Genomic DNA, 23,156 nt, shown 5'->3' with positions numbered 1-23,156 from the left:
AGTTTACCATCTATTAATGATTGTTATTATAAAGTGTCTACCATCTAAGTTAGCAGCTATGGTTTTGGGAAACGCACCCCTGAGCTGTTAATAGTGACCTTTTTCAATATGCTAACAGTGAAATGGTAAAACATACTTCACAGGTAATTTCCGATTTTTTTTTTTTTTTCAATAACCATCAACTTCATCCTCAACATCAACAGATGCATCACTTCTCAGTGCTGATGTTTCCTCTATATAGCCAAGGTACCACAAGCTCTATAATTATAGCTGATATCCTGCACAGCCCAGAGTTTAAACTGATAAGTGTGTGCTGTCATATTATTAGAAAAAAAAACAGTGCAAAATCACTATTGAATTTCCACCAAACTATTTTTTCAAGCAGTATTTTCACTGTAAACCTTATTTATTTATATAAAGTGTGGGTGAACTTAAACTGTATGGCTATGCTGTGGTTCCTGTAGGCTTTGCGTGCGTGCAGGGGTCGGGGGGCCTCTATGTCCATTTTGCTTGGGGCCCCCAAATTCCTTCAAACGGCCCTGGTTTTGAGTAATGAACCAGGCTGGGAGTTTTTAAAAGCCTCAGGAATCTTTTGCAGGTGTTTAGAGTTAATTAGTTGATTCAGATGATTAGGTTAATAGCTCGTTTAGAGAACCTTTTCATGATATGCTAATTTTTTGAGATAGGAATTTTGGGTTTTCATGAGCTATATGCCAAAATCATCAGTATTAAAACAATAAAAGACCTGAAATATTTAAGTTGGTGTGCAATGAATCTAAAATATATGAAAGTTTAATTTTTATCATTACATTATGGAAAATAATGAACTTTTATCACAATATGCTAATTTTTTTAGAAGGACCTGTATATTTGTTTTTATTAAGTGATCTGAAAACAATGTGTTGTAAATTTTGTGGTCCTGTATGGCAAAATCAAATCTCTCTTAAAGATTGGAGACTGTATTTAAATAGTTCAAGAATATAAATATTAGAGAAATATTAAAGTTAAAATATTCTGCAGTTCAACAGATTATTCGGTAAATTTAATTATGTAATTATGTTACAAAAATACAATACAATTTTTTGCTGAGCAAAGCCAATTCAATTCAAATTACGACTCATACATTGATATCAAGCCAATTCTCAGATTCTGATTTTGCCTCACCTTGTTTCACACACTGATTTTCTCATGATTCAGCTATAATGACAGATTTTCATCTGTCAGTCTGGTGTTGGGAGGGGTAGCAGGTGCTCACACCCAGAATCAGGAGAAGCTTCAGGGCTTCAGCATTACCCAACAATCAATGCTCATCATCACATCAAGAAGATCAGGATTTTTATTTCTTATGAAAGGGGAGTTTTTTCATAACACAGTCACCACACCAAAAAGATTATTCACAATTACAATACACAAAGTGAAATAAATAAATAAATAATAATAATAATAATAATAAAAACACATACAAATGATTATTACTCAATTTTAAATGGGAAACCTGATGAAAACCTATTCCTATCTTAAAATAATCAATGCAAATAAATATGCTGTTGAAAATCGTTCTGCTTTGTAGAGCAAAAATTAAATGTATGCTAAATCAAGGTACAAAAGCTGTCACTAGGGTGGTACACTTTGTACACTTTTCAGTACTAATATGCACACTTTCAGTACTAATATGTACCTTTAAAGTACAAATATGGACCCTTTAGGTACAAAGGTTTGAAAAGGTACCACCCCAGTGACATTTTTTGTACCTTTCTTCTGGAAGTGTACATATCTCAGCTGAGAAGAACTTGTGCAGTTTTTTAGCTTGAGTGAAGCACTACTTTTAAGAAAAGTGTAAAATATCATCAGTGGGTGGGGACTGGAAATGTGCACATGCTGTTCACCTGGGGCCTGGGTGCTCCTCGGCACAGGTGTCACGATAAACATAGCTATTCAAGCTCCAGGGTGGGTGAACCAGGTGGAAACCATCCACCTTTGCTGTTTGAGTCATTGCCATGGCGATACAACATAATTTCTGCAATTTCTGTTGACTGGCTTGATGTACTTTATATGGCCTCCGTTGCTCTGATTTCAGTGTTTTACATTAGTCAGGCATTACAAGTAATTAACATTTATCATTTGATAATAAACACAATTCCACCTATTTAATGACAATGAGCTGTTCTTTTAAATGCCTTTGAAGATGATTAAGGAATGTGCTGTTTTTAGTGATTCAGACCTAAATGTCCCTTTAAAGGCCAATTATCCACTAACTAGTTCTAATATCGTTAAACTATTTGCCTAACTACAAGATGTCAACGGTTTCTCTTCTTTGTTGATCGTGGATGTTGTAGCACTTCTTTAACAGACATCTATTTGTGCTTTAGTAAAATAAAGGTTGTAAATGTATAACAGTTCAGCAGGCTGTGCACAATAGTTCACTGAACACTCACTGACGGGGCTCTGCCAAATTCCTTTCCACCCAACCCAGCCCATCCTCCACCTCCCCTGCACACAAACACATCATATTGCAACATTCTCATCTCTGGGCTGTTGTGCTCTAAACTACTACATCAACACATAGAAGGGTCTCAAAACCTGACAAATGACCTCCAGAAGAAAAGAAATGCAACTTTTCTGTTAAAAACAATACCTGACTTTGTCCATTGTTTGCCACTAATCCCCTTTATCTGTCTCTCTTATCAGTCTTTCTGCAAAAAAGGAAGACTAGTTTAGAAGCTGACGCTGTCTGCTATGTGGCCCGAAATGAGTTAAGCAAATAAAGTTGCATACTTTAAAAATATGTTCAAATAACATTTTGTGCTTTACATAAAAAGGTAGAAAATAGGGCCTAAAATGAATAGAGTCAGTGAGAAATTATGAAATTGACTTTTTCATGAAAAGACAATTTTATGATCAAATAATTTATCCTATTTATCTTATAGTTTGCACAACAAAAACATTAGATCTGAAGCTTTAATGTAAAATAATAATAATAATAATAATAATTTTTTACCACATTTAAAGGGCTTAATATTGTCAAATTTTGAACACTTTTCTAGAAATTTGAACCCTTTTCTTGTGTTGTTTGCATAAATCAGTCTGAGTCATTCTCTTATCAGTTTAAGTGTTTTGGTCGAAGCACATCCTGTTCATTCCTCTATATTTTTGTTTAACACCCATTCCCTTCCAATTCCTCACAGCAAAACTGCATTCTGCTGAACTTTTGGTCAACAGTTCGCATATTTTCACTTTTAAGGCCTAATGCACCAAAGTTATCAAGCGGTTAAATACAAAGCCACACTCTTGACCAGGTATTAATTCAAAACGAATAAATCATCCCACGTGAAAAGGCGTGCACATGTGAGTGGTTTCAAGCTAGGATTTTTATTTTTATTTTTTTTAATTGGGCTTAACGGGTGATTAAACGCAAAAATTGTAAAAAAGTTTCTTTCCTTTGCTAAATGTGTAAATGTGATGACTGTCTGTATAATCACCAGTACCTCCTACACTCCACCCAAACAGATGAAGATTAATTTTGGCATGCATTAATCATGTCTGAAAAGTCAGATGGTATAATGGGTAAAAGTCTGTTCTGTTAAAGTATAAACCCAACTCCCCCTCTCTCTCTTATCTCTCTCTCTCTCACACACACACAAAGTCAGAGGGAGTTTCAGGGGGCAGTCTGAGGTGGAGTCTAAGCCTTTCAGAGCTTCCCAAGCTAAGGAAGTCAGGGACAAAGCATAGTTAAGTATGTTTAGTGTACTCAAGACTAAACATTCAGTCCTATTGGTATAGAAAGTGAGAGGCTGGGGCTGCCACACCCATGTTAAAGACTTCAATCGCATGAGAGCCACACCGAACCCAGAGGACTTTATCTGAGCACTTGTGTCTGTTACACGCAGTGTAACGTTAGTGGAGTCCAGAGAAATTCATCACACACACAGCAGGATGTATGAACGCGCACTGTTCGCTCTCTGCCTGCTTACTTTGGTAAGTTAAAGTTACGGTTGTCATTTTGTTCCTTCTTGTCATTTTATTTTAGATCATTTAATATACGTTTATCATAGGCCTACCTGAATCTTGGTAACCATGGTTTCGGTCAAATTGATAGTTAGTTGTTATAAAACGTACAAAATCTGAGTTATGAGCCTGTATTGTGAATAACATTTTATTAATCGATATTATGTCCCACCCCCATTAATAATACTACTACTACTAATAATAATAATAATATCTAAACACCTTTAAATCAACATGAATCAGAATCTGTTTTTTTTTTTTTTTTTTTTTAGATTATAAGAGAAGTACTTGCTTTTATGTTGGCATAAACGTCAATGAATTTTAGGCTAACTGAATACAGCTCAATACACTACTATAGGCTTCTCATTTCTTTTTCTTTTCGTTTTTAAAGAAAAATAAATAGGGCTGGTGAATTGAATGAATGAAATAAATTAATTAATATATATTTCTGTCATTTTAATGTGTTATTCTGTCATGACAGTTTTGGTTAGTCAATAGCTACTTTACTATGGTAATTTGGTGGAATCTATGTTTACCATGGTTCATTTGTTTTCCCCAGTGATAATATTAAATTACCTTTTTCCAAACTATTTGGAAATTATTTAATTGGTTAATTGTGTGTTGTGGATTTCAAAGGGATGAAGCTACTTGAAGATTAACTGTTTAGAATAATGAAGTTCTCACTAATTATTTAGCCCATCTGCATTTGAATAGCCTTATTGACTGTTTTGTTTTGTTTTCCATCTAACGATTGTGTTGCTATGCTTGCTTAGTGTCATCCAGGGCGAAACTAAGCAGCTGACCAAGTAAATCAGTTATAAAATCTTTTTTAATTGATTTGTTTTAAAGAAACCATAGGGCTATTGTCTTCATTCACTGATCACTAATGTTGACTAAAAAGAAAGTTGCTATCACTGGGTGGGTCAGTTATTCAGATTTTCTTTTTTTTATTGATGGACTTGTTAGAACCTGCATGTAAGTTTTAAACTTTGCGATTTCCTGATATTGTTCAGGTTCATACACTGTTGTATACTCATGTTTCATTGCCGTATGTTTATTGACTCCAATGTTGGTGTCTGTAAAAGACGCATAAAGCCAAAATTACAATAAACCTTAAAGAATTAAACTATAGAAAAACATGTTTTCACATATTATTTTCAAGTCTTTAGTTCTACAGGTTCTACTGGGCAGATTAGTCTAGTTCGGAGATAAGAAGAGCTGAAATGAATGTATAACCGAAACCCATAACATTACACAATATAATGAGACAGAATCTCATATGTAGAGTACTTGAAATCTGCTTTATGTCTTGGCTTGTGGTTAACATTTCCTGATTTTGTCTAGCTAGGTTCTTATTATATTGTTATTAGCCACAGTTTCCTATGTTGTTCTTGAGGTATGCGAGTCATTGTTTCGTTTCACCGTCGTTTGTTTGCCGCACACAAAAAGAGGCACTGGTTTAATGCTTTCTTGTAGCTGTTTAGAACTGAAAGTAACAATCAAGAGATTATGTGATGAGGTTTTTGCTGTGTAAAACAAGCAAATAAGATACTGATTAATAATGTTTTTTGCAAGTCAAACACCCCCATTAAAGTAACCTATATTACAACAAAAAGGATTAAATACTCATATTTTATTAAATATATTAATTTCATACAATTAACATGAATCTGATTATCACACAGCCCCAATCCTCAGCTGAATTGTTAGGATTAACATCTGAAGTCATATGTTGTTTCAAACTACATTACTCACGTTTTGCTCGGTCACAATGGGGAAATGCAATGCTCCATTGATTCTCCCTTTCACTCGCTTTCAATTCCTCCCTCAGGTGCTGTTTCAAAGCGCTGCGTCTTGTGAGTTGAGGCCTGTGCTTGCTCAGGTTCCTAAGAGGCTGCCCGCCGGTTATGTCATCCCCGAAAGCAAGGAAGGATGTAAGATTTGTGGTTTCACTAAGCCTTTTCTGTTCTACCAAATATTTTACATTCCATCATCATTTATTCACTCTCATGTTGTTCCAAAGCTGTGCAATTTTGTTTTAGCTTCTACGGAATGAAAAAGGACCTTCGAATAAACACAAAAGCAGCATAACAATATCATATAAGTCAAATGAATGTGAAGATTATTAGTGAATAATGATAACACAGGATGTTCAGGTCTACTGGAGCTAGTAAATGAGCTGAAATTGTGTGTACATTCACTCAGTCCTCATATTTTCTTGGCCTGCTATTAGTGGTTGTGTGTTTGTGTGTGTGTGTGTGTGTGTGAGAGAGAGAGAGAGAGAGAGAGAGTCTTTAAGAGTGTGAGTGTATGTGTGAGTTTCCATTACCACACAAGATTGTAGGAATTTAATGTTCTTTTTCAGATTTTTATTGTTTTATATTGCTAGTAATTTCTGATACTGCTGATACTTTAATAGCACTTTTGCATTCTTTTTAAGCTTGAAAACTTCAGTGATGTGAAAAAACAAGCAATGTATTCAAACTGCTTTTGATTTTGGAAAGGCGCGAAGCTTAGTTGTGGAATAATTACCGGACATTGTTGTGTTTTTTCACAGTGAGTCTCAAAGGCTGTGCGGCCAAACCTGTGGCCTATACTTCCAGTGACCCTGACTTCACTGTGAATACAGATGGAGCCATTATCACAGTTCATGGTTTGGAGATTACGACAAAGCAGTTTTCTGTACTGGTGCAGGATGAGAATGGAATGGATTGGAGGGTGGACATAATCCTGTCCTGTAAAGATGAGGTAAAACTACAGCCTGTAAGTCTTAACTATAAACCGTTTGATCTGGATCAGCAGCGTGACAAATGCTTCTCTATATGTTCTGGCTTCAGGCATCTCAGAAGTCTAGCAGTGTGGCTCTCAAGCGCACTAAGAGAAGATGGAGACCGTTGCCTTTCAATTTAGTTGAGAATGACAAGCCTCCATTCCCAAAGGATCTGGAGACGGTGAGACCGAGAAACATAAGCTATATCATTACTTTAGTCATTCCTTTACTCCCTTCCCGTTTCCTCCTCCATTCCATGAACTCAGTTTGACCTTTTGTTATATTTCCTGTTTTCTTATGCTCGCTGACACATTGCTGTGTTCATCTTTTCTCAGATTGCATCTGATTCTTCAGTAAATTACACAGTGTATTATGTAATCAGTGGGCAGGGTGTTACTACAGATCCTGTAGGCCTTTTCACCTTAAACAGGAACACCGGCTTGCTGAAGGTGACCAGGACCGTCGACCGTGAGCAGTACCCACAATTCAATGTGAGTCTGAATATTTGAGGCCTTATACAGAAAACAGTGCATGAGCTGATGGTCTGGAATATGGTTATAGCATCAGTACAACTAAATATGTCTCTTTCTCCTGTTGTAGTTTATCGCTCGTGTGTTTGACATGAGTGGCAGGGAAACAGATGAATATCTGCCCATCACTGTGATAGTGCAGGATCAGAACGATAACGCCCCTGAGTTCATAGGAGGTCGATTCTTCACTGTAGAAGAACGGTGCAGGGCAGGTATGAAAGAGAAGGACAAAAGATGCATTTTCAAGTATCAAGTTCAGGCCATATATCACACCAAAATGTTCATATTATTTTCATAACAACTCACATTACTATAATTATCAAAAAGATAATTCTTCTTATATTCTTAATACTGTTATGCAATAAAATTATTATGCATATATTATTTGTCCATCATGGTAACATTTGTTTTACAACCTTTAATTTATGTAGATTTTTATTAGGAAAAATCTGTTGTACAACCATATTTTTTTACTGAAGTAAAAATATGTTATATTACAGTAATGAGAAAATATATATATAGTTATTGTTATTGTAGTATTGTTTATAAAATTTTAGATTTACATTTATTTATAAATGCATTTATATTTACCTTTATTATTATTAATTAATTATAAATTATAATATTATATTATAAATTATATTCATGTATGTTATTTAATAATATAGCATATATTTTTTTAAACTTTAAATTAACTTAAAATTAGTTATCTGCATACTGTGTAATTTCTTTTATATATATAGCATTGTGTTAGCAGTGCAAAAGGTCATGGGTTCAGTTCTCAGGAAATGCACATACTGGTAAAAAAAAAAAAAAAATGCGTAGCTTGAATGCACTGTAAGTTGCTTTGGATAAAAGTGTTTGCTAAACATATAAATGTATTTTGTAGTGTATTAAATTATATTTGCATTTTGTCTTTCAGGTACTGTAATAGGAAAAGTGAATGCCACAGATAAAGATGAGCCAAACACCCCCCACACCTTGATCAAGTTTACTCTGCACAACGCTACTGACATGTTCTCCATCGATTCTTTTACCGGAGTAATAACTTCTAAAACTAACACCTTAGACAGAGAGGTATTTTTCTGGTTTGGTGTTGTCTCTACAAAGCCTGTCTGTTCAGATGATACAGTCTGCCAATAATTCAAATGTTTATTTATTTATTTTTCTCAGACCCAGGACAAAGTCTACGTTGAGATAGAGATCAGAGATATGGGCGGTGCTCCTAGTGGGCTCTTCAGCAGAGGAACATTTGTGATTACTCTCACAGATGTTAATGACAACCCTCCTACCTTTAAAGAGAAGTTGGTAGGGCCCTTTTATTGTCAATCCAGCAATAAAACAAGACAAATAAACTTCTAAACCAGGAGATGATTAGAATTGTATAGCTTTCATCTTGAGATATTAACATAATTAACAAACATCTATAAGTGTTTATGCTTTATGTTGGAAATTGTGGTATTGGAACTTTATTTTTGATTTATTTATTGGATTTTTTTTTTTTTTTTTTGGTAAACAGTACAAGGCCAGCGTTCAAGAGAACCAAGAAAATGTGCTAGTTACTAGGATACCGGTGGAAGATAAGGACTTGGTGAACACCCCCAACTGGAAGGCCCTGTTTGAGGTCACAAAAGGAAATGAAAGTGGGAACTTCAGGATGGAGACAGACCCCAAAACCAACGAGGGGCTTCTGTATGTGATAAAGGTGAATGGTTTTAAATGCATTCAAATAAAAGTCTGCACAGGAAGTTATTTTGTGGAAGCATCTGAAAATAACCTTTTTGACAAGAAATAGAAACCAGATGTCTTTGAAGAATTCGTTGGAATTTTGCTGAATTTGCCCTTTGCTAGTACATTCTTAGCAGCGATAGCTTCCACTGAGGGTCACAGTCATTATCTTGAGAGCTCTCTTCACTCTCTGACAGGGTTGTGTTGGTTTTATTTATAGGGGCATTGCAGGGTTAGCTCACCATTTCAGAGCTGTGTGTGAAAGCGTCTCTTCGATAAGCATGTGCGGTTCAACCACATCCTGTTATTTAAAGTACATCCATCAGGCAAACACTGGTTCTTCTCTTCGAGGAGCTTTTGACTTCTCTTCACACATAGTATTGGTGCTTTTGGGTTAAATGAGCAAGTTTTATGTAGATGCACTTGCGTGAATTCTTAGTGTTCTCATTCCCCTTCAACTCTTTTCTTTCAGGGTTTGGATTATGAAAAAACTCCACTGGTGAAGCTGGAAATAACTGCTCGTAATGAGGTTCCACTGGTTGGGCCTGAAAATAAATGGCTGTCTGTGCCACTCGAGCTCAGTGTGGGAGATGTAGATGAAGGACCAGAGTTCAACCCTGACACTCTATTTCTCAAAGTCAAGGAGAATGTTGCCAACGGAACCGTCATTGGAACCTATAAAGCTCTGGATCCAGAAAAGAAGAACAGTGACGGAATAAAGTATGTTCTTTGATGAAGTGGGTTTATTTGAGGTTAATTAAAAAATTATCTTTAAAGCAACACCTTACACATTCAGTTGGTCCTTGGTCTTCTGTTCTGTCATGCTCTGACTAGCTGTTTTTGAAGACAAGCAAGAGCATGTCTTATGTAATTTTTTATTTATTTATAGCATCTAGTGTACTGTGGTAATGTACTTGTACATGATATATACCTTTATACTGTATTTTGAATGCACTTTCTCACTTTATTTATGTGTAAGGTACTATAAGATGACTGACCCAGGCAACTGGATCACTGTGGTGGAGAACACTGGAGAACTGAAAACAGCCAATACTTTAGATCGAGAATCACCTTTGGTCCGGAATGATATGTACAACATAACCATCAGAGCTGTGGATGAGAGTGAGTCTGGACTTGATGTCACACATTTAACACCATAATTAGATTAAATCTGAGATCTTAATTTAATAATGTGGACATTCAGCACATCAACACTGAAACATTGTTGTGTTTCTGAGTAGACACTGTACTCTATTGTTCTATGAATGGGTGTGTGTGTGTTTTTTTTTTTATTTTTCTCTTACTGTTAATGTTAATGGTTGGGTGCGGTTGGGTAGACTAGAAACAGCTTCAGGCCTCTGCAAAAATGTCAGGATTTTGTGGTGTGATGTAACATTTCTTTTTGATGATGATCAACGTTCTACCTGGCACTAAATGTTCAGTTAAAGACTGAATGTTGTTGAATGGCATTCCAGGAAGTACTGAGTACATTTGTCCTTGTTTAACTCTTATGCAACTTTTAAACACGATTTTTATCTTTGGAGATCAGAAGGTTGCAATGTTTTCACTGCTAATGGGCGTTCTTGCTGTGAAGTTGGTCATAGCTTTTTAAAAACTGATCACAAACGTATGCATGTATGTAAAACCTGTTTCATGAACGGAGGATTTTGAGACAAAGGAAGTATGCATTTGAGATGTAGTTGCAATTATAATAAACTGTAAAGTCACAGTTATGAGGAAGCTGCAATTATGAGATAAAAAGACAGATTTATGAGGTGTGAAGCTTGTTAGAAAGTTGTAATTGTGAGAAAGCTGTCACAATTTTGAGGTTGCAGCTATGAAATATAAAATAGCATTTGTGAAATATCTCACGATTGTTACTACATACACAGATTAAATTATCAGATGTAGTCATAATTGTGAGTTAGAAAGTTGCAGTTATGAAATATTTATTCACAATTTCGAAATATTGCAATTGAGTGAATTATTATAGACAAAGTTGCAATTATGAGAGTTTCAATTAAGAGATAAAAAGACGCATTTATGAGATCTGAATCTATATTTGTAAGAAAGTTGCAACCGAGATATAGGGCCCTATCATACACCCGGCACAACGTGGCGCAAGTGTTTTTGCTAGTTTTAGTTCTCACTGAAACTGAAAATAGACTGCTCCATAGATATCCTCAAACCTGGTCTACAGTTTAAAGTCAATGGTGCAATATTTAAAGGGCGCATTATTAGAAAATGCACAACTGGATGGGTCCACAACGCGTGTTCACTTTGCTTACACACAGTAAATGACTGAAAGAATAAAACATTAAAATGTAAAAGATTATTATGGTGTACATAAATATAAAAATGTCATAATGTATAATCATTACATGTATCAGAATTAGGTTAACTATATTTGCTCTCACACAAGATGCTCCGTTTCCTCTATGGAGATGCATTCAAAATTGTGAGAATTGTGCAATTGTAAATTCACAATTATGTATGTAGTCACAATTGTGACAGCATTGCAATTGTGAGATGTAGAAACTATTATGATATGTCACAGTTGTTAGTTAGAAAGTTGCAGTTATGAGATAAGTAGTAACAATTGTGAGATATTAAGTCGCAATTATGAGATCTAGTTGCAGTTGTGAATGATAGTCACAGTTATGAGACATGAAGTTGTAGTTATAAAAAAAGTTGCAATAAAGAGATTAATAGACACAATTATGAGACCAAAATTATGCAAGAAAGTCTCAATTGCGATAAAGTTGTTGTAATTATGAAAGAAAGGGTTGCCATTGTGAGATATAAAGTTGCAATTATGAGCTATTTAGTCGTGATTTTGATATATATATATAGTTGCAATTATTAGATATAATTTCACAGTTATAAGAAAGTTGCAATTGTGAGATGTGAAGTCGGAATTGTAAGAAAGTCGCAATTGAGATAAATTTATCACTATTGGTAAAATTGTGCATTGTAAGCAAGTTGTATTCTGGCAATTTGTTTCTCTAACGTTACATTAAGCTCACTGAATCTCTCTTTCCTCAGGTAAGAAGACAGGAACAGGGACAGTTATAATCAAGATACAAGATGTTAATGACAACATCCCTATGATTACGAATCCAGAACCGATCTTGTGTAATAAGGGTGATACGCTGAGCTCTGTTTTGGTTGAAGCCATGGACCTGGACAGGCCACCTTACTCTATTCCCTTCATTTTCGAACTTGGAGCAGATCATGATGGGAGCTGGAAATTGAAGGATACTACAGGTAAGGATAGAGGGTATGGATGTTTCGGATGGGGATTTATCAAAAATTTGTACATATTATTTTACAATTTCTCAATTTAACAATAACCATAAAAGGCTGATAAACTGAAAGTGTTGCAGTATGATCACAGACATCATGTCTTTCCTCTGATGCAGATTCTTCTGTGGTGCTGGAACAGACTATGCCAATGCCCAACGGTCTCTACAGCGTTCCTCTCTTGGTGAAGGATCTGCAGGGATTCGGGAAAGAGCAGACTGTGAATGTGCGAGTGTGCACTTGTGAGAGGGAGGATAACGGAGGAACATGTGGGGCTCGGAGCGCCTCTTCTTCTTTGGGCAGTTTGGGAATCCTTGCCTTAGTTCTCTCTGGCCTGCTGCTGCTACTTTTAAGTGAGTGCCCACTTCTGGCTATGACCACCATATAATGCATACATTTATTTACATACGTTTACATATACATATATTTGCCAATAGACACACTACCATTAAAATGATCATTAAAGAACTATTGTCCTCACCAAGGATGCATTTATTTGATAATATTAATACTATGAAATATTTGCAATTTAAAGTAATTTTTTATAGTTTAATATATATTGAAATGTTATTTATTTTTGTGATGGCAAAGCTGAATTTTCACCATCATTACTCCTGTCTTCAGTGTCACATGATCCTGCAGAAAACATTCTAATATGTTGATAATGAAGAACATTTCTTATTATTATCAAAGTTGAAGAGTTGTGCTGCTTAATAATTTTGTGGAAACATTAATACTTTTTTAAAGATTATTAGTTTGATTTGTTCAAAGAACAGCATTTATTTGAAATGGAATTGCTGCAACAATTTGAATGTATTCACTGTCATTTTAGATCGGTTTGATGCATCCTTGCTTAATAAGGTCCTTAAACTACATTAGTCAACATTTGAAGCGGATCAGAAAAGTTGTCCTAAAACGTCAAACCAATATGCGTTCTTGTCTTTTGAGCCACTTCAAATGTCAACTAGTGTATGTATACACAGGTCCAAGAGTCTGAGAACACCAGTTTTTATTTTAACATTTTAAAAATATATCACCATAATAATTTGAAAGATGAAATTGATTTTTAATTAATTTCTAATGGATTTTTAATGATTTCAGAATTTCTTTAGTATTCAGCATTTGTTTTATGTATTTATTTTGTCAAAACCTCTCAAAGCTCATAGGTTTAAAAAAAAATCTTTTTTTGAGTCTTTTATAGTCTCAGACTCATTTTACGCTCATAAATGATTATCAGAAACACCAATACATTTGCCTTCTGTTTTTCTTGCCGTATCAGGTCTGTTGCTCATCTTCATATGCAGCACTAAGAGAGACAAGCTTTACATCAACGATGACACAGGAACAGGTGGAATGCTGCTGAAATCCAACACTGAGGCTCCTGGTGAAGAAGTGGTTAGTAAAACACCTCTTTTTAAATGCTTAAATGAATCCGAGAAACCACAAGAAGAGGTTGACCATATTTGGCTGGAATGTCTTTCTCTTTTTAGAAAGAAGGTGCTTTGATGATAATTCCTGGGATAGGGCTAGATGTAGTGGACGGGTCACTGCAGAGCGGCCTCATGGAAAGTAAGAACGTGACTACAGCTTCAGGGCGCTACGGGCAGTCGTTTTTCCAGGGAGGAGGCGTGTACAACACCACCACTCAAGAGTTTGGGACAGAGAAGTACTACTCATCTGGACGCTATGATAACAACTTATACGGCAATGCCACGATGCAGAAACTCACCAATGCGAGTGCTCTGGACACATGGAAAACCAACGGACGCTACTTGGACAGGGTGAGCTGAATTTATACATTGATTGACCCAGGAAACTCATATTTCACATTCTCCCTGTTTTACATTCAAGCTTCACTGAAGTTATTTTCATGTGACCTAACTTGCGACCTTATTTTCTGACAGAAACTGGCTTACTTCGGAGACGAGGAGGAGGGGAGGTATGCGGATGACCTGCTGAAGACTTATGGGCATGAGGGGATGGGATCTCCTGCAGGCTCTGTAGGATGTTGTAGCATCGTGGGCGAACAGGAATCGTTGGAATTTTTGAACACTCTCAGCCCTAAATTCAGACCACTGGCGGACGTCTGCTACACCACAAATCGAACCGGAAACTAAATGCTGAATGCTGTTTGCCAGAGGCCTTCAATGCAGAAAATCATGTTCCTAATCAGTATTTTTGCCTCGTGTTCTAGTTAAAATATCAAAATGTCCTTAAAATTAAGCAAGTCTATTTTATGATTGTTTCAATGTAAGTCTCACTAAATATTATATAATCATGTTTCACAATAACCTTAAGATCCATGATACATATTCTCTAAAATGAGTCTTAGCATCTCAGTTTTGCTTCTTATGTAAATTTACCAAGGACATTTTGAGGATATTAAGCTATTTTTACTGGAAAAACGAGACAGAAATGCTGATTTAGAAAACTATTTTAGCAGTACGTGCCTTTCTGATGGATTAATCAAGTGCCTGCGTTTGTTTGTGTCTGTTAACTTTTGTAAGTTGAGTTTTTAAGTGTTTGAACGATGCAAATAAGCTTTTCTGTGATTGTTTTGCTTTGCTTTGCAAACCTCTTCCTCACAGAGCTGAGGAAGGACAGTTTCAATATAAGTATACAGAAGAGACATTATTTCCTCCCCGATCGATTGTAATTCTCAGCCGTGTGAAGTATTAACTGAGTCTATATTTACCAGACCATGATGAAGTGTGCTCATAAACATTTTTTTTTGAGGGCGTGTGGAATTTAGAGCGCTCTTCAGCTCCAAAAGCACTTACACATGACATCAACTCTGGACATTGAACTCATCCTTAGGCCATGATGTATTACTGAGATTTTGTGTTATTTTCTTACAACATTTAACAGTATAGTTGCTGAAGGGATTTTTCATTTCAGTTGAAAGAAACCAAATATTTTGTATGTAAGTCACTTTATGCTTTAAATGAAGATAGAGGTGAAAGGGTGAAAGAACAGGTAAATTTGGGGAAAAATATGTTTTGATATTAGTTTTGGTCTGACAGCACATTTTTGTTTAGGTTTTTTTTTTGTATTTTTGGTAAATATTACCAAAATAGATGTTTAGAGGATTGTTCTGATTTTACACTTAAAGGGATGCTCTTTGTAAATATTTGAATAAAAGTGATTACAGACCCTACTTTGTCATTTTGTGAGTTTGTATGAACTGGAACGCCGTCTTAAGCTGGAGTTCCAACTCAGAATCTCCAAGGAATCACAACAACTCCCAACTTCAGAATCCAGTATGGCTGCTCATCGCATCAGCAGAGGAGAAACAATAGAAATACATTGTAAATTAGCACATGTTGTTGTTGTTGTCTCAAAGTGAGTGATGCACACAGTTCTATCAATTTGTATGGCCTGCATGGTCCTGTGGCGTTATCTGTGCAAAATAACACTTTTTATGTGCTTTTATGTTGTTGCTAACAATGGACACGTCTATCTTGGTTTTATGACTTCTCTACGGGAACATGGTACACTTGGGTGAGTTTTCATTCACAGCTCTGGCATCCGACTTACCCAACACTGACCTGGTCTGAACAAGTCTCCAGTTAACCCTCTCTAGGGCCCAAAAACACCCTCAGATCTCAGAGGGTTAGTGAATTAGTTAGTGAACTCTGCTTCCAAATGAGCCATAAACCGGAAGCAATTATAACAAATGCACACAGGAAATGAGAGATCCAATTGCAGTGTTTCAATGGGGTAATCCAAAATCAAAATACCAAAAACACGCTAGAGGTCAATAACAAGAAAAGCAGTCCAAAAACAAAAACGGTGACTTGACCTTGCCCATGAAGAACACTGGTGACTTGACTCCTGAGGTCTAACTGTGGTAGTACTTGACTCATGAGTGTAAATGGTGACTTGACCTGACTAGACTCTGGAGGGTCCACGGGGACCTGACTCGACTTGAGGGTCACCTGTGGCTGCCATCTTGTGCAGTGGCGCTGTGCCGACGGCCACCTTGTGCTGTGGCGCCGGGCTGGCGGCCACCTTGTGCTGTGGCGGCGGGCCGGTGGCCACCTTGTGCAGTGGTTGCCACTGGCCCGGCGGCCAACTTGTGCAGTGGTGCCGGGCTGGCGCCCAAATTGTGCTGTGGAGCTGGGCTGGCGGCCACCTAGTGCTGTGGCGTTGGGCTGGTGACCATATTGTGCAGTGGAGATGGGCTGGCGGCTATCGTGTCTGGAGAGATGGGTGTGGTCAGTGTATCCCTTTGACTCTGATTGTGAAGGTAACTGGTGAACCCCCAAAAGTCCAGGACCTCCAGCCCCTTCATCTCCCACCCAGGCACAGGATCATCCAGACCATTGTTAAACAGGTCCTTTAGTGCTTCCTCATTATACCCCAGCCCTACTGCCATTGTCCAAAAGATCTGCGCAAACTCACCCACCTCACTCCCCTTTTGACAGAGGTTGATTAGGTTCAGGAACCTCCCCCTCCGCTCCTCCATGCTGGCTGGGGAATGGATACGAAATCCCACACTGCTGGATTTGGGCATGATGGAGTCCTTCTTTAACGAATGTACACAGGAAACGAGAGATCCAATTGCAGCGTTTTAATGGGGTAATCCAAAATCAAAATCCAGGCTAGAGGTCAAAAACAAGAAAAGCAGTCCAAAAACAAGAAACATAAAAAAAAAATACAAGGGAGCACGAGAAAGCTGGGTGACGGAAAACAAGGACTCCATGAAACAGATAGAAACAGAGCGGTTTATATAGACAGGTGAAAACGCTGAAAGTCGAGACATCTGAGTGCAATTAACAGATGTGCAATTAACCGTGATGAAAGGGACACAGGCTTTGTAGGAAATGTAGTGCCTGCAGTGGGTTGACTATGGGGAAGTGAGACCACTACTGGACACCCAGGGAAACACAGACCAGACACTGTGACAGGAATATCTGTAATATAATAAATAAATATCTTATAATAAAGTTATAAGGCTGATTTTTAACCATGTGTAAGAAAATATCTTTTGTTTTCACGTGTATACTGCCAGTCTTTTTTTTTTAATTATCTAAAAATAGGCTATTAGGCAGCTATAAATGATAATTGATGATAATCAGAAATGTTTCTTGAGCGCCAAATCAGCATCAGGATCATGAGGCACTGCAGACCACAGTAAAGGCAGCTGAAAATTCAGCTTTTTATTCTAGGAATAAATAACATTTTGAAGTATATTAATATATAGAACATTTTTATTTTACTCTTGAACTATTTGAACTATTTCACAATATTACTGATTTTGTCTTTGTGTAAGACTTCTTTCAAAAACATAAAAAAAAAATATATAATTATCATTAAAACTTTTGACCGATAGTTTAATAGTTAGGGAACAAAAAAAAAAAAAAAAACTTAGATTTAATTATATTTGTCTGTAGTGCATTGCACTTCATTTTTATTTAGCGGTTAAAGGATGTAAAAGTATTAAGTGTATTACTTCCTGCCTGCTGTAGGTTAAGTGAAATCAATAATCCAGGGCTGGATTTGGTCCCACTAGTCTCTTACAGTGAATCTGATCTGAAGCCCTTAGCTTTGTGTGAGACAGGGCTGTTAAAGCGCTGTGACTGAGCTGCTGTTGCTGAGTGTATATGTCTGTTGTGTCATTCTCAATCTCCCTGAAGTCCAAGTCTAATATTTGTGCCAGTGCCCTGTGAAGTATCTCGCCAAGGTCTCGGCCTTTGAAAATGGAAGAATTAATTTGATATTCAATGAAAAGTCATAGGCAGGCAAATTGCCAGAGAATTAATTCTTTATTCAAGGAAACGCCCACAGTCTGAATGCAAAGAGGCCTCTTTAAACTAACAGAAAGAGGTTGAAGCAGCAAGAAATTATGTTTGTCTGTTGGTATCAGATCTCGTAGAGCAGGTAACCAGAGAAGATACTGAAGCGGCTTTGTGACTCCCTCTTGCTTAGTTCACTGTTGCTCAGCCGAATAAACAGCCGATCTCCAGCTTTAAGCTGCAGGACTACATTGTTGCTTGCGGTGTCTGTATGAAGAACATCCACTGCCACCGCACTAGCCACAATCTACAACACACGACAGTGGAAATGAGCAGATTTATCAGACTTAAAGTATAATGCTGCAAAAGATGTGAGTCCTTAATATTTTATTATGTAGCAGCTGTTTTATTAAAGCAAAAAAGCAGTTGTTTATTTATTTATTTTAATCAAATCTTATTTATTTATTTATCTTGATCAAATCTATGAAATTGTAAGGCTTACAAATTAATGTGTTAATTTAAAATTTAATTAAATATATTCAATCCAACAATTTCTGCCTGGTTTCATAAAACCAATTATAAAGGTTTACTTTTAAAATTATTGAATAAATAAACTTTCAGTTGATGGATGTATTGTTATCATATATAGATACAATAGATACATCTATTAAAAAATCTGGAACTTTTTTTTTTTTTTTTTTTGCTGGCTTTGTGGTCCAGAATCACATAAATAAATAAATAAATAAATAAATAAATAAATAAATAAATAAATAAATAAATAATGTTTCCTTTTATATTCTTGTCAAAAATTAAGGGATTAATTACAGTTATACTAATCCCAGTTAGCTTTATTTTTTTTTTTTGCAGAAATAAATACATCTGCATAAGCTTTTGTAAAAAAAAAGAAAAAAAGAAAAAGAACAAAAAGAAAAAGTCATCATACTTAGATGTTTTTGTTTGAAAATCCTTGCAAAAAACATCATTTTGAGGTAAACTCACCGTTTGGTCATTAAGAATCAAGTCCCCTCGTAGGTTTTGGCCGGTCTTCACAATGCTAAAGATGAAGTAGTACACTCCCGCTGTCTTACAGGTGAAAGTCCCGGTCGAGGGCTCATAACCTCCTCCCAGATTAGTAATCACGTCGTTAAACTTTATCACATCATTCCTGCTGGAGGCGTCCTGCACCGCAGCACTGAACGCGACACCTCCCTTACTCGACGAGCCTATACCTGAGGGGCCGGCTGGGCCAGGAGGACCTGCTTTACCTGGAGGTCCAGGTGGACCAGGAGGTCCTGCTGCAGATGAGGTGAGAGGGATGACTAAGCCATTGCTCTGGTCTTTAGAACGATCTGAGGAAGGGTCACACACGATCCTGCAGGAGCCAGGGAGGGTCTCGCAGATGCCTGCCCTGGTCAGAGACAGAAGTGTGAGGAGAACTGCTATCCAGTGCTTGGTCATGGTGAAGTACCAGTTCAGAGAGGTGAAGGGACTCAAATGTAAAGCCCATGGTAAGAAGTCACACAGATTTTGGGCTGTGATTGGTTGAGTTAGCTGGTAACGTGATGAAGTTGAGAAATTGTTTGTCACCTGACATTTTAAAGCATCAGCAAAAAAATAATATCATGCTTCTTTAAAATGAACTTATGCTTCCCTATGAGTCTTACGAAACTGTTGTTGTGCAACTATGCTGTCAGAATATTAGACCCCTGAACTTCATGTGATCAACCAACAAATATTAAAATAATGTGAGTGGGTAAAAGCTTTGCAACAATCCAAAAGTAATCGATGAAAAGACTTGAAAATGGATTGTTTTTCTTACAAACATGCAGCTTTTCATTTCATAAGGCGTTAACTGATGAACTGGAGTCGTGTGGATTACTTTTGGATTATTGTGATGTTTTTATCAGCTGTTTGGACTGTTTGACGGCACCCATTCACCGCATCCATCCATCCAATGCTAAATTTCTCCAAATCTAATCTTGGATGGCCTGAGGGCGATACATTATTATATAGGTACATATGTTGCACAAGTGTCAGACTATTGCAGTGATAATTTTGTCAGGGATGTAAATGTTGAGAATCCTTACGCTCAGATTCACAGGATATACCCTCAACACATCTTTCAGGAAATGTCACTGCAAATAAAAATTCCCCAAATGTCAACTTGAATGTCAAGATCTACAGTTAACGTATTCAAACACCTCCGCACACACACAAACCAACACAGTTACGTCTATGTCTATTACAGCTGCATGGGTTATGTATATGAATGAAAGGTGCCTTAGACCTACCAGGGTGTCTCTTTATGACCAGCAGTCCCACGCACAACCACCAGAGGTCTGACAGGCCTCATCATCAGTTACCCTGAACACACACACACACACACGCACACACACACACACACACACACACACACACACACACACACAACTCCATTTTGAATGAGTTAACAGCTTGTTTTGTTTTTTTCCTGGGGAACAAAAAGTGTCCTCACAAGGGATTTGGATATTGCCATCGTTGTTTAACGTTCAGAACAAAACTTAAGGTTGGGGTTAGGGTTGAAGTTGTGTTCATTTTCCACTAAGGGTTTTAAAGTGCCTGACATTATTTGGATCATGTTTGCATTATTTATTTATTTATTTATTTATTTACCGGTTGCAAAGTTTTTGAAGTAGATTATAGGCTTGCAATTTATAATATACATAAAACTAAAGCTTTTTGAGCTTAGCTTTGTCTAAAAAAAAAATGTATGAGAAAAAAAGAATACGCCAGTGGGTCAAGAAATATAACATAACAATTGTAATATAATAAATATAATATAATATAATATAATATAATATAATATAATATAATATAATATAATATATACAAATTTACACTTATTTGGTAACAAATTAATTATTTAATAATTCCTTTCACAAAAAAAAAATCTGCTCTGCTTTCAAAGAAATAAAACTATACATCCATACATAATCTTTTTTTTTTCACCCATATTTAATTCACTAGGGAAGCAAAATTGTTTTGGAAAGTTAAACCTATTTATCTTGAATTAAATCAATTTTTAACCCATTGAAAAAAAAATGTTTTCATTTTAAATATTACTATGTTGTAATAAATAAATAAATACATTATAATAATACTAAAAATAATAATAATAATAGTAGTAGTAATAATAATAATAATAATATAATAATACTAGGGACTTTAAGCAACAGCTGCAAATGGAACGGCTACAGCAACCGGAAGTTTGCTGTCACACCATTGTAGCCAAGAACGTAAAAATCACTAAGCAGCGGTAAACAGGACAGCGCAACGCGGCATTAATTCACTTATTGGGATACAAAAAAAAAAAAATGCAATTTAAAAAGCAAGAGAAGGATTGCTTTTGGCGTTAATTGACAATCTTTTGTCAGAAGAGGAGTTTCTAATATTGTATGATGTAAATAAGTATAAAAACCTAGATTTACCATGTAAGCAATACTTGCCTTTTAAGCTTGAGTACATGGAGGAAGACGAATGCTTAAATGAATTTCATGTCAGAAAATGTGACCTACCAATTCTGGTAGATGTTCTCGGTATTCCCAATGAGATCGTTTGTGATCAGACAATCATAAACTGATGCAAATTACAGTGTCATATGCAGAGGTGGGTAGAGTACCCAAAAACTTTACTCAAGTAAAAGTAAAAGTAATTCTAGAAATATTTACTCAAGTAAAAGTAAAAGTACTAGTCTTGAATAGTTACTTGAGTAAGAGTAAAAGAGTATTGGATAAAAAATCTACTCAAGTAGTTAGTTACTAGTTACTTTGGGTCATATATACGGAGCCTTTTTTTATTTAGATATATAGATAAAATGTATGTAATGTATGTGTGTGTGTATACATGTATATATTTCATCAGCCTTTACTCCAATTTATTATAAAACCGTCTGTTTACTTAAGTATCAGTTTTCATGCCATAACATATTTTTAATACGACTGACTTTATATTAAATGTGAATTTAACATTGAAAGTTAATGTGATATAAATATTGCTACTAATCTTTTATTGTTCAGAAAGAGAGCAAATAACATTTAAATTATTAAAGATGATTTTCACTGACAGTGTAGATTTCAATCACTCTCAGAAACTCCCATTAAAATCACTGAAACTGTTAACACTGTGAAATCAATATCTTAATTATAGATTCGTGCACACATCTGCACTTTGTTGTTTCTGATGAGAGAATTCGCCAGAAAGAGGTATTCAGTCAGTGAGCGAGTGAAGGAAGTACCGACATTTCAGCGATGACTCATCGGAACACCTCTGATTGGCCATTGCATTCAAAAGAATCGTGTGTAATTGGTTATAATGCGCAGCGCTGTAAAAACGCATCTATCTCTGGCTCAGCGCCAGCAAGCGATCACAGATCTGAATTTAACAGCTGATGATATGACTTGCTGAACGTACTCGCACCGTTGTGATTGTATTAAAATTAATAAAATTTTAATCGGCTATTTTTTGTCTTTTGGAAGCTGCATTCAACTTGACTCTCCTCTGTTATAAGCCACACACGTACAACAAACTACTGTCACAGTGGTATCGTGTACTGTAATCGAATGTAGCCCAAGTTATTAGCCTACCTGTTAAACAGTAGACAGCACACGCGGTGCTCATCTAATAAGGATCTCCATCACAAGCAAATAATAGCCTTTGCAGATTTGCTTTCAATTCAGTGCAGTTCCATATCCACGTTTTCAACGCTGCAGATATTCTTAAACGTTACAACTCTGAGTGAACCGCTTCAGACGCTCAGCGCGTGCAGCAGGGAACTGAACGACTCATTCAAACTGATTCATGAACCAATTCACTCGTTTGCCAATTGGTTTGATCAAGCCTTTGAACAGAATTGACTCAAAGAATGAATCATAAGCGAATGGGCATCGCTCATTGCCCAGAGAAAAGTAGATGGCGCGTTTGGAATAAACTTAAGCATTTCTAACATTTATTGCATTAAAATAAAGTAACGAGAGGAGCGTCGCCCACAGTAACGAAGTAAAAGTACAGATTTTCCCCAAAAAATTTACTCAAGTAAGAGTTTAA

At 36.3% G+C, this 23,156-nt stretch overlaps 2 protein-coding genes across 2 annotated transcripts; one reads left to right on the top strand and one right to left on the bottom strand.

The window, feature by feature from the left end:
- The first annotated feature begins 3,684 nt into the window (after window positions 1-3,684).
- LOC127984234 (desmocollin-2) lies at window positions 3,685-15,493 on the top strand. The gene is made up of 16 exons (XM_052586790.1): window positions 3,685-3,975; window positions 5,837-5,939; window positions 6,563-6,753; window positions 6,843-6,956; window positions 7,111-7,266; window positions 7,376-7,517; window positions 8,228-8,382; window positions 8,479-8,613; window positions 8,825-9,010; window positions 9,506-9,753; window positions 10,013-10,155; window positions 12,079-12,300; window positions 12,456-12,689; window positions 13,616-13,731; window positions 13,827-14,117; window positions 14,241-15,493. Exons 1-16 carry the CDS (start codon window positions 3,934-3,936, stop codon window positions 14,451-14,453), a joined length of 2,691 nt encoding a protein of 896 aa, XP_052442750.1. The 5' UTR covers window positions 3,685-3,933; the 3' UTR covers window positions 14,454-15,493.
- Window positions 15,494-18,085: 2,592 nt separating this feature from the next.
- Window positions 18,086-19,694, bottom strand: si:dkey-5n18.1 (uncharacterized protein LOC570444 homolog; the record flags this gene model as incomplete). The annotated part of the gene is made up of 2 exons (XM_052587250.1): window positions 18,086-18,381; window positions 19,074-19,694. Coding segments are annotated over 2 exons (801 nt in total), but the record flags the coding sequence as incomplete, so codon positions are not given.
- Between the last annotated feature and the right edge of the window lie 3,462 nt (window positions 19,695-23,156).

The sequence above is a fragment of the Carassius gibelio genome, chromosome B20, assembly GCF_023724105.1.
Source record: "Carassius gibelio isolate Cgi1373 ecotype wild population from Czech Republic chromosome B20, carGib1.2-hapl.c, whole genome shotgun sequence".
NCBI lineage: Eukaryota > Metazoa > Chordata > Actinopteri > Cypriniformes > Cyprinidae > Carassius > Carassius gibelio.
This window is presented reverse-complemented; position numbering and strand designations above follow the sequence as displayed.